The 13311-nt window shown below is 37.3% G+C and overlaps 1 protein-coding gene across 9 annotated transcripts in view; it reads left to right on the forward strand.

Annotated features, from left to right (window-relative positions):
• The window catches only part of PAK3 (p21 (RAC1) activated kinase 3), a 341434-nt gene that overhangs the window by 264377 nt on the left and 63746 nt on the right, over positions 1-13311 (forward strand). For all 9 annotated transcript variants that reach the window (XM_055122435.1, XM_055122436.1, XM_055122433.1 and 6 more), the window contains 2 exons: positions 2846-2977; positions 4316-4481. In XM_055122435.1, the coding sequence (XP_054978410.1) occupies positions 2846-2977; positions 4316-4481 (298 nt within the window). The remainder of the gene's footprint in view (positions 1-2845; positions 2978-4315; positions 4482-13311) is intronic.

Raw genomic sequence — 13311 nt, forward strand, 5'->3', positions numbered from 1 at the left:
ACCAGTCCTTGACTTTGGATATTAGTCTTCTACTATATATTCTTCTAGAGACCACAAATGAATGTAGTTATTCTTTATCTGACCCTCTCCTTATGACTTATTTCACTCAGTATGATACTTTCCATGTCTGTGTGACTGAGCCTAATCATGAACAGCTTTGTAAGGGTCTATCTCACAGTTATTCAATAAACAAAATCTTTTTCTTAAAAAGAAAATATATTGCTTCCTTCCCTCTCTACCACCTCAGTCACCCCCAAAATGTAGGAAATGTCAGACTGAAGTAGGACTATGATGACCATTTACATGGCACAGACCTTATGTCTCACAAGTTCCAGAATGTGGTCATGAAACCACATCTGGGTTCCCCTTGTTCTGCCCAGGATGGAAAATTATCCCTGCCACGAATTTGTCAGGGACCCATGAAACCCAGGCTACAGTGAGGAACTGCTCTGCAGGAAAGCAAGTTCAGTCATAAATCTTACCCATCATCTTCTTAGGTCCGTCATCTTCCCTCACCAAACAGAATTTCAAGAGAAGATGAGTATTGTAGTCCAACAAATTTATTCAGAAAATAGAGAAAGAGAAGGAGAAAGAGGTAGATGCATGCTCATGAGAACACAACAGAATTCTCCAGAGTGGGAAAAACCCAACAAAGTACACATCCTATGTAGGAACATGAGGACCATTCCCCCAGAATATGGAAATGTGTCTTAAAGTAAGAATGTAGTTATAGGCAGCAAAGCTTGGAGCTGTTGATGATCTTTTGATATTCTTCTAATGGCCCTTTTTTCCAGTAGTGGAGGCTGTATTCTAGGGGGTCCAGACTTTCTTCTCTCTGGGATCTACTCATCGCTCTGGGAACAGGGCTTCCTACCATTCTGCAACAAGTGGTTTTCTAGGCACCTGAGGTACATCTTTTTCTCAAAGGCCTTCATGCCTTTGAGTGGTATAGGTTTCAGACATTTTCCACTATATATATGTATATATATGTATATATACATATATGTATATATATAACTAGGTGGGTGACAATATGGTATCTGCTTTACTGCTCACTCATGGCAACTGCTTTGATATTTATGTATTAAGTCCTAAATACCGTTTACGGATGTACTCTCCAATTCAAGAATATTTTTAAAACTTTATATTTTTATTGTACCATGGAAAGTAAAATCATACATTTAGAATCCCAAGGTAGCATTGTGAATGGAGTGTGTCAGCAATAGTATGATACTATGATTAGTGCCTACAGAACCTGGGTGTACAGTTGACAACCGTGCTTTTAATTTGTGGTCCTGATTTACTCTGTTCATCTAGATTAGCTTTTTGTTATTGGTGTTTGGCTTTTCACTTCCGAATCATATGAAGAATCTTTAAAATGCAGGTTTCAAGGCACTTCTCCAAGAGTAGATCTAGAATGAAATCTGCTTTGTAAATAAGCATCAAGAGACTGCAGACTACACATAGTATCATCTGACATCTCCCATATTTATGTCTGTTTCCTTTGAACTTAAACATTAATTTCAGAGCTAGTGAAGAAAGCTCAAATGTTAGCTGCACATGGGCTGCATGCGCAGGACCCGAATTTAATTCCTAGTACCACATGTCCACCTGAGTACTGCCCCGGAGGCCCTAAACACTGCCTGGGTGGCCATGGTGGCCACTGGCACTTTGGCTTTGAGCAGTGCTGCATTACCAGCTCCAAGCATTGAACCATCCAACCCATACAACCAGATAGAGTATTGTCAGGGATACCCCGCAGGTTCCCTGGCCCTGCGTGGGAACCCATGCCCCTCCCCCTGCAGAATTTCTTTAAGATAGTTCCTCTAGCTGATATAATGTCAAGGTTTGCCTTTATGAATGGATTTTAGAGGATCTATGAATCCTTGAAATTATGCCTGAAAGCACATGTGTACCTATATTTTTACCGGTAGAGAAGCTGAACCCTTTAGAATTCTAAGAGTCCGTGATGCAATTCAGATTAATTAGCCCCACTGTGTGGCTTAATATCAAAAGTACCTAAACTCAATAAGATAAAATAGTCCTTACTATCCATTACTACCCATTATAGACTATCCTTACTTTCCATTCTGTCTCCTTCCTTTTCTCCCTTTCTCTCTTTCTCTTCCCCCTTTCCCATACCCCTCTCTGTGTGCATCTGTGTATCTGCGTGTGTGAGTGCACGTGTGTGCATGCACATGTGTCTGAGATGGGCATAGTTCTCTCAAAATCTAGCATTGGATAATCCATTTTACTCTTGCATTAGCATGAATAAGAACTGGCTATAGGTATTATGATTATTCTCATTTTTGTTGTGGTGGTATTAGTATAGTTTTCATTATTGCAAATCAACATTTGCCTGTTGAGATTAAAGAAAATTTTATGTGATGGATATTTCTTAGGTTTTCCCTCATTCCAGAAGACTTAACAGAGAAGAAATACTTACAGGCTTACTTGTATTTAGTGAATTTTTGCAGAGCTGTATTATTAATGTCATGTCTATGCATGCTCTGCCTTTTATATGTAAAATAGCCCTTTTAAGAATCACCATCAATCAGAAAATTAAAAATAGTACAAATTCTCTAATATCAATTAATTTTATTTATAATGTAAACATTGATTCAAAACACTGAATTTTAAAATATTAAATTGTTAACTCTATTTGAAAAAAATATTAATTTCAGTGCATTTAATATCAAGGCCTGAGTTTATCTCTGAATATGAGCAGGTCTTGATCACCAAAGTTTGGATGATTCTGTTCATATGTAAAAGAGGCAGTTTCTTCTTATCCCTACATGCTGAAATATTTCAATACTTGACCTTTAAATTTTATTTTTTTAATAAGAGTACTAAAACAGCGTCAGAGCCTCCCTTGGCTCCTCCTGTGTCTGAGGAAGAAGATGAAGAAGAGGAGGAAGAAGAAGATGACAATGAGCCCCCACCAGTTATTGCACCAAGACCAGAACATACAAAATCAGTAAGTCATAATTGACTCTTTCCAAACGACTCAAAAGATGTCCTTTGGAACAACCACATAGTTAGAATCTAATTATTAACTAGTACACAAACTGAGTATCCATTATGTTCCCAGGATTAGAAAGTAATATTGGTCAAGTTCAATGTTTGGAGATACAAGGTTAGTATTATGACTATTGGAGAACAGTGCCAGATGATAGACAAATTTGTTACTGTTTTTGGTATATCGAATGGAGATGTTACTGGCGCCCGCTCAAGCAAATTGATGAGCAACAGGGTGACAAGTGATACAAGTGAGATATACAAATAGAGGCTAGTAAGTTATACAAGTGCTGTAGAAATTAAGGTTAAGGAAGGAAAAACAGGCAAATCAAGTATGAAAACTTATATAAACAGAGTCAACAAGACTAGAATAGCGCAAAATGTATGAGGATCTCCAAAAACTAGCTCCTGAAAACTTTCAAGGGTGAGTTCTTGAAGTGACTTTAAGTTATTATTATTATTATTATTATTATTATTATTATTGTTATTATTATTTTAATTTTGTTGAATCACCATGAGATAGTTACAAGTGTTCATGTTTGGGTTATAATCACACAATGATCAAACACCCATCCCTCCACCAGTGCACATTCCCTACCACCAATATCCCCGGTATACCCCCCTTTCCCACCCGCCCTCTGCCTCCATGGCAGACAATATTCCCTATACTCTCTCTCTCCTTTTGGGTATTATGGCTTGCAACACATACTCCACAAAATGAGTGCAGTTCTTCTATGTCTGTTCCTCTCTTTCTGACTTTAAGTTATTATTATTTTGAAGGAAATTACTTGTTTTTGAAAACTCACTTGTAATTGAGAATGCTGTGGAGAGTGTATGTAAATAGGCCAGCACAGAAAATGTTTTGGGCAGTGAAAATGCTATTTATGTGATATATATATAATATATTACATATATATGTGCGTGTGTTGTGTGTGTGATATGTCATTGTATATATCATTATATAGTTCTCCAAACCTACAGAGTGTACTACACTTCTAAGAGTGACCATATGTAAACTGTAGCCTTTGGGTGATTCTGATATATCGATGTAGGTTCATTAGATTTAAGAGATATATCATTCTGGTGGGGGTATTAATAATTAGACAGATGAAGCCTGGAAGGATGGGTAGAGGGTATATGAAAAATCTTAGTACCTTCTACTCAGTTTTTCGTTAAGCATAAAACTACTTTGAAGATTGAATCTTAAATTTTAAAAATTTATCAGTATGGGTATCTTGGCTCCATATTATTTTATGGCCTGCTGTTCTAATTGCTTAACTTTATTTTTATTTTTAAGATCTACACTCGCTCTGTAGTTGAATCCATTGCCTCACCAGCAGCACCAAATAAAGAAGTCACACCACCTTCTGCTGAGAATGCCAATTCCAGTACTTTATATAGAAACACAGATCGGCAAAGGAAAAAATCCAAGATGACAGATGAGGAGATCTTAGAGAAGCTAAGTAAGTTTTTTATTTGTTGTCATTTTTGTTAGCTTTTCATCAATAATTTTTTCTGAGAGAACTTCTCCTAGACCATTTACAGTGGGACTTACTCCACTAAATATTTGAAACTACTTTTATGAGTTCCAAACTCTTTGAAATAACAAAATTAAAAATTGGGGACTCGTCTTTTCTGGATTACTCATTCCCTTACCCTCTTAATTTGATAGATACTAAATATTCTCACTTGAGAAAAATCAATTAAATTGAATACTTAATAAAACCAAGTAGCTTTAAGATTGGGCTGGAGTGATAGCACAGCGGGTAAGGCATTTGCCTTGCACGCAGCCGACCTGGGTTCGATTCCTCCGCCCCTCTTGGAGAGCCCAGCAAACTACTGAGACTGTCTAGCCCTCACGGCAGAGCCTGGCAAGCTACCCATAGCATATTTGATATGCCAAAAACAGTAACAAGTCTCACGATGGAGACATTACTGGTGCCAGCTCAGGCAAATCGATGTACAACGGGATGGCAATGACAGTGATAGTAATAGCTTTAAGATTGGAATCCTCAAGTATAATTCTTTCCCATTGTCATTAGTGTGTACATGCTTGTACAAATATACTCCTTGCTCTAATTTAAAAATAAAAACTCTTCTAGTTGGCTTCATGAGTAAATAGAATTTTAACAATAAATTCTGTGTTAAAAGGAGTCAAAGTATATGTGAACAATAATCATTCCAATAATCTACAAAATATTCTAAAAAATTGCTAGTTATCCATAGTTGCACACCCAGTGACTTTGTAATACCAACTTTTCCATCAAAACTCAGCTTACCCATCAAATCATACAGCAGGTAGGCTCTTTCCTTTTACTCAGCCAACTGGGTTCAGTCCTTGGCACTGCATAAGTAGATAGCTCAAGATTAATAATAGCTCAGTGGACTGAGCACATGCCCTGAAACTGCAGGCCTGGGTTCAATCCCCAAGAACCCTGTGGTCCCCTGAGTACCACCAGGGGAAAAACCCCAGAACGGAATCAGTCAGAACTAGTCCCAAATCACCATCAGGTGTGGTACCAAAAACAAAACAAAACAAAACAAAATGTTGCTTCCTCACAAAGCATCTCACAGATTGTGTTAAGGTTCCCTCTTACTGCCTTGATTTCATCAACTATCACTTGTACTACTCTATCTCCTTCACTATAAGGGTCCATGCCCTGTTCTCTTTTCCTGTATGTCCAATTTCTAATAAGGTGCCTAATAGAGAAAGATGCTTAACACATGGCTATGAGGTTAATGGTTAAAAAAATGAACAGATACATCATTACTAAGTGCTTACTTACCTATTCTATGCAATCTATGGAGGAAGTAATAGAATAATATTAAAACACTTTGACTGCTATGAAGACACATATAATTTTATTTGAAAGATAATTTCTAATACTATGATCAGTTAAACAGAAGGAGACCATCTTATTTCATGAAAAATAGATATAAGGATTTTAGAAAAGAAGAGAGTAATTAGGGCTATAGGCCACAAGAAGATTTCAGAGGTAATGGAACATTTGGAGTGTCTAGAGACATGTTTATTAGGACAGTTCAGAGAATGCTACTGGCATCTAGTGGATGGAAGATTGAGATGCTTCTAAACACATTGTGAATCAGATGGTAACACTTGCCTCTCTATGTAACAAAGTATTATTTATTCAAAAATACAAATGAATAAAATCTCAATAATATTAAATAAAATGTCAAAAATGCTGGAGTTGAGATATTCTGTACTAAAGATATTTAGAAATCAAAAGTTCCAGTTATAGCTGTCATTAAATGCTCAAAACAGCCACTGTAGTTTTTTTTTAAAGAAATATTTTATTGAACCACCGTGAAAAAAAGAGAAAAAATACAAAGCTTTCAGGTTTAAGTCAGAGTCAAATACTGATTAAACCACCATCCCTTCACTAGTGCACCCGTTCCACCACCAAGATCCCCAATACACCCCCCTCCTACCCCACCCCATCTAAGTAGCTAATGATATTCCCATTATTCTCTATATATGTTGAGTACATTCCATATTTCCATACAGAACTCACTATTATTGATTGGAAATTTTCCCCAACAATCAGGCCTGCTGAATAGGCATCATCTAATAATTTCTCTTCATTGCTAAGAGTGAAGACTTTGAGTCCGCGGGGCCGCTATCGCGGCCGTGCGGTTTTGGGTTTCTAATATTTTAGCTCAGTTCACAGTCAAAATGGATGGCTGCAAGAATCCGCTCTGGTGCCAAAATGGGTTAGGAGACCTCAGGATCACAGTCAATAGGCGCGGAGGGTCTGCTTCTCGTGCCGCGGCTCCGGTTCATCTCTGGGTGGAAGGCGCGCCAGGAACGCCCCCCCTCCCAGGACCACCTACAGGCTATGTCACTAAAGAAAGTCCTACCTCCTGGTTGAGGGGTCTTAGAGGGTGGCTCTTACCACGTGGCTGCTCCCGCTGCCGCCATTTTCGGTCAGAAAAATGGGGTGGAGAGGGAAAAAAAATCCCTCCCCGGTCAGCCACTGTAGTTTTAAACCAACTAACTTTCCTATGCATACTTAAATAAGCCTCTAAAGCTAATATCAGTTACATGCTGCTCTAGCAGTATAGTCATTCCCATTTATTATTTTCTTTACTGGCTACTTATATGATAGATAAGATTTTCACAGCCATCCTGTGGTAGATTTTAATGTCCCTATTATGCAGAAAGTGAAAGAAAACATCAACATGCATAAGTTACCAAATCACTGAACTAATGCATGCCAGAGCTAGTTTGAACTCAGATGAATTTGCTGTCAAAGCTTCTACAGTTTTCATTACCCACTTTGCTTCTGCATACCCATTTGTATGAAAGGGAAGGAAGGAATAAAAATTTCTCTGAACTTCAGTTTTAAATCCCTTTTATATTTTGTACATGTAGACATGGTTTATGAGATTACGTAACATTTAAGAATCTAACAGTGTCACTTGGGAAAATGACCTATTTGCTATTTCAGTGACCACTGGATTTATTATATAAAATGAATTTAAAACTTTACTAAGTTTACTGAGAAGTAAATATCATTTTATTCAATCTTGGTAATCTTGGTTTGTTTATAAACTGGTATGGTTAAGAAAAACTTTGGGGTTTATAATTTATTCTGGCCTGCACCAAGCACCATGATAGAATGGGAAAATTATAATTGATATTTGCAAGTGTTTTTAAATCTTTATTGAAGAATACTTGGGCCTGTAGACAATCATTTTACCCCTAGTCAGTGGGCATGTAACTGTTAAATATACCTTTTGTTTATTAATATTGGCAGGGGATCCTGTAGAGAAATGGAATAATTCCTCTCATGAAGCAGATCCAGGCTAATCTGTTCTCCAGAGTCAGTCTTTCCTATTCCTGCTGATCAGCAATCTCTTGATCTCTGTTGGCTCATTAGTAACCTTGTTTATTTAATTAACCCTCTGAACTTCATTTTCTTATATGTCAAATGGAGATAAAAATTATAACTATATTTTAAATTTTGTTTAAAGAACAATGATTTACAAAGTTATAACACCTGGTGATACACAAGGGTTACCCCTGGCTCTGCACTCAGGAATTACTCCTGGTGGTGCTCAGGGAACCATATGGAATGCTGGGAATCGAACCCATGTCGGCCATGTGAAAGGCAAACACCCTACCCGGCTGTGCTGTCACTCCAGTCCAGCTTCGTATCAGTGCACCATGGAAGGCAGAGCCCATAAATGTAGTTAAAATAATAAATTTAGAATATCTGGACTGGAGTGATAGCACAGTTGGTAGGGCATTTGCCTTGTATGCGATTGACCTGGGTTTGATTCCTCCGTCCCTCTCGGAGAGCCCGGAAAGCTACCAAGAGTATCCCACTCACACAGCAGAGCCTTTCAAGCTACCATTTTCGATATGCCAAAAACAGTAACAACAAGTGTCTCAATGGAGACATTACTGGTGCCTGCTCAAGCAAATTGATGAACAATAGGACGACAGTGCTGCAGTGCTACAGATTTGCAAAGTTATTGAGAGTTGAGATTTAGGCATATAATATTTCTAGCACTGTTCTCACCACCAGTGTTCCAATGTTCCCTCCCACACCCCCAGTCTTCCACCTTGAGAGGCACATAATAAAATTTTGTGGATATGACTAGTATGACTGAGTATCCTGACTTCTGTTCCCTTGTTACTTCCCTTTCTTATCTTCCTTCCCACCTCAATTTATTTCTCTCTGGTAACTACGTTTTATTTATTTATTTTTGGCCTTTTGGGTCACATCCGGAGATTCATAGGAGTTTCTTCTGGCTCTACACTCAGGAATTACTCCTGGTAGTGCTCGGGGGACCATAGAGGATGCCGGGGATCGAACCCATTTCGGCCGTATGCAAGGCAAATGCCCTACTGGCTGTACTATCGCTCCACCCCCAACTGCATTTTAGATCATATCTTTAAAATGTGTATCAATACATTAACGAATTTCAGGCTTAATTTAAGGCTAAGAAGACAGATATTAGAGACAGAAAAACCTAGATTCAAATTATATACTCATTGCTACCAGCTTTGTTACTTTGGGCACATTTAAAAAGTTTCCTGGATTTATTTTCCCTATCTAAAAAATGGGGATGAGGGCCGGAGCGATAGCACAGCGGGTAGGGCGTTTGCCTTTCACGCGGCCGACCCGGGTTCGATCCCCGGCATCCCATATGGTCCCCCAAGCACCGCCAGGAGTAGTTCCTGAGTGCAAAGCCAGGAGTAACCCCTGAGCATCGCTGGGTGTGACCCAAAAAGCAAATAAATAAATAAATAAATAAATAAATAAATAAATAAATAAATAAATAAATAAATAAATAAAAATTAAAAAAAATGGGGATGATAAATGTACTAATCTCATGATAGTTAAATGTGAATAATGCAGATAAAAATCTGAATGCTAGAATCTGGTAAAGAATAGGTCCTCAGGCCAGAGAAACAGTACAGTGGGTAAGGCACTTGCTTTGCATGCAGTTGACCAGTGTTTGATCCCTTGTACCACATATGATCCACTGAGCACTACCAGGAGTGATCCCTGAGCACAACTGGATATGACCCCCAAATAAGAAATAAATTAAAAAAATTAAATTAAAAGAATAGGTCCTCAGAAAGTCAGTATTTAGTTTGTGATGTAAGTATAAACTATCATTAAGATAACATAGTGAGGAAAACTTTTAAATTAATCTTCACTGGGACTGAGTCATAGACGAAAATTAACCTTTGAACAGTCATTTATCTTCTCTAAATTTTTGTTTCTTAACCTGAAAATAGAGATGTAACAGGGTTTATGGGGACTGAAAGAGGCAACATATATAATATACCTAGCACAATGAATATTGCTATATAATTACTGAGCAATTTTGGAGCTGGAGGAATAGCACAGCGGGTAGGGCGTTTGCCTTGCACGCGGCTGATCCAGGTTCGAATCCCAGCATCCCATTGGTCCCATGAGCACCACCAGGGGTGATTCCTGAGTGCAGAGCCAGGAGTAACCCCTGTGCATCGCCGGGTGTGACCCAAAAAGCAAAATAATAATAATAAATTACTGAGCAATTTTTATAGAGTGTGGCCATAATTTTCAATTTTCTTTTTTAAAACTAGGACTTCACAGCTGGAATAATTTTAGATATGTGATAACTGTAGAGAAGTTATTTAAAAAAGTTGGAGTGTAAAATCTCACTGGATTTGGGCAAAGGGGTAGAGGAGCCTTACAAAAGATAAAGGGAGATAAAGGAATGAATGACAACCCCATACCAGAACAAACCATAAGCCTAAGGAGGAAGAGGAGAGGGTAGTTTCATATTCTGTCCTAGTTGATCAAATTACCATGAGGTGGACAGTCCAGACCACAGTGATGTTAAGCTATTCATCTTCCGTGGAGATTCCAATTGTGGAGGCCAGACATGGGATCATTAATGCTTTAAATAAACAGATCATCTTTCAGTTTCTGATAGCCTGAGTCCAATGTGCTCATTTTGGTCTGTCTGAAACTGTTGTAAATAAGGAATATATTTTAGTGAAAAATTTTAAAAAGTCCTGAATATTAAAAAAATGCTTAATGAAAAAAAATTCTCTTTGGTCTCTGTCTTCTGGGCCCCACCATCATCTTCTCTTATACTTCGACTCATTAATTTCCTACTGAAATATTTTTCCTCATTCACCTCCAGTTAAAACTTATACTCACTTGATCACTTAACGTCCCATTACTCATCAATTTGCTTGAGCGGGCACCAGTAACATCTCCATTCATCCCTGTCTCCTGCTAGTGTAGCCCAATGGTGTCTGCTTGCTCCAGGAACACAAAGAACCTCAAATGGTTCATTGGCTAGTCTGAAAGTAGTTAGTGGTACCAAGGTCAACCTAAAGTCAACCTGCAGCAAACCATGAAACTGAGAATAATTTAGATAATTATTTTCAGGAATCAAAAAATTTATTATGCTAAGGGATCATCTCTTAATGGTGGAAGTTAAACTTAGGGCAGTATATTAGGAGACTCTATTCATGAACTTTTCTGCTACTAAAACAGCATTGTAAACCCTGTTCTCAAATTCTGACATTTAATTATATCTTAAATTCTGAAATTTTAGAATATCTTACTATTTATTTAGGCAGTTCCTCTGGTAGGAAACTGTTCTGATATTGTTAAACATTATTTTTTCCTTTTTATTTTATAGTTACTCATTTTGATCACTTCTTAAATAATGTGTTAACAATAATTTTTGCATTCTCTATAAAATGAGTAAATGATAAGAGCTATGCTAAAATGTCAGTTTATAAAAAATAATTTTGTGATCCTGAATTATAAACAAGGCTTCCTGTATACTTCCCTAATATCAGTAGATGGCAGCACACACTCTTTGTGAAGAGTAAAGAGTGTGGTGACACCATTTTATGTGAATAGCTATTAAATTCAGAAGCAGGATTTTATCAAAATGGTTGTCTTTGGTGATGCATTGAAAGAATTTATCCACAGTATTTTCCCTTCTATGGATACCATGGAAATAAATGTTGAACAATTTAATACCATAAAACCTCATTAACTTAACTCTGCCAATTGGAATTGGTCATAATTCAGAAAGTGGTTTGGGATGAAATTTATTTGCTTTCATTAGAGTATGGAAAAGACTTTGCTCAGTAAATTGATAGGGTGCTTTTCTTAGAACTGCTAAATAAAACTGTAGTTTTAAGTGAGTTTAAAATCCTTTCCTTAAAAGAAGTTCAGGCTCTTATCTATTAATGGCTGGCTTTTAAGTGGATTAATATTTTAATCCTTATTACAAAGTATTTCTACATTTTAGTAATGAAAACCAAAATGTGAACTCAGAAATTATTAAATATATCTCAAGTGACATATATTCTATAATCCCTGTCTAAATGTATGGAGTGTTTACTTACAGTAAATGCCTAGTTGGATTTAATTGCATATCCATTGTATACATCATTGTATGAGGCAGCAGTGAAGTCACAGAGATAGTTACTATATGGCTTTTCTTAAGATAGTGTTTAAAACTATATCAAATAAATATAAAGATATATAATGAGAGACAGTGTGTGCTAGCATAAGCATGGTTGTGGTACAGAGAGAGAACATAAATAACTTTATTCACCAGAATCAGGGAAGGCTCCCTAAAAGAGGCAGACTTAAAGTATAAATAGGAATTTGCTGGGAAGCAAACATAACAAAAACAGGCCAGATAGGGGATAACATGTGAAGAGAATATAAAGACATATACCTGGGAAATCTAACTTATTCAGTACCACTTAAACATAGAAATTATGTTGAATAAGAATGGAGAAAAGAGATCAATTGTTAAGCATGGGATAATAACATATGGATAAAATTTGTTTGTTACTGTCAAAATATGGGTCCAAATAGGGAAGTGGTGAAAGATGAAACAAAGAGTGAAGCAAGCGCCATATCATGAAGGACCTTTAATTCCATGCCAGGAAGTTTAGCATGGATTTAAACTTATCCTGTGCTGGTGTTAGGTAAACATCAGGAATTCCTGAACCAGAGAATTACACGACAAACTCTGCCCTAAGAGCATCTTAATAGCTGTGTAGAACTTGAACTGGAGTGAGCAGAAAGTAGAAATAGAAATAGGGGATCTACTTTGGAGACTAAGAGAATAGCCCAAGGTGAGGGGAAAATCAATGAAAGCCTAACTTGAAAAATAGTAAGAGTAAGCGAGCAATTACAAAAACATCTAGGAGAGTAGGTAAAGGGATATGCATGATAAAATTTCAGTATCTGTACTGCAAACTATTAATTCCCAAAAGGAAAGGGAGAGAGAAGGAACATGTCTGCTATAGAGGCAGGCCATGGCAGGCGTTGGGAGGAGGGAAACAAGTGACATTGGTGGTGGGAAATGTACACTTGGTTAATGGATAGGTGTTGGAACATTATATGATTGAAACCCAATCATGAACAACTTTGTGACTGTGTGTCTCACTGTGATTCAATAAAAATATATAAATATAAAAATATAAATTGGAAATAAAAGTAATGAAAAATATTTAGGAGATAAACACACACAGGCCCAAGACTTGCTGACAACTAATATGGAAAATGAAGGTAATATATTAGTCAAAAATAACCCCAAGGAGTCAGAATGGTTAGACAGTGAGCAGGGTGCTTTCTTTGCACATGTCCAGCCTGGATTCAATTCCTAGTACTGAATATGGTCCCCCAAGCACTGCCAGGACTGATCCCTGAGTGCATAGACAAAAGTAAACCCCTGAGCATGGCCAGGTGTGGTTCAAAAACCAAAATGAATAAACCTAAGGGC

Source organism: Sorex araneus, chromosome X (genome assembly GCF_027595985.1).
Source record: "Sorex araneus isolate mSorAra2 chromosome X, mSorAra2.pri, whole genome shotgun sequence".
Lineage (NCBI taxonomy): Eukaryota > Metazoa > Chordata > Mammalia > Eulipotyphla > Soricidae > Sorex > Sorex araneus.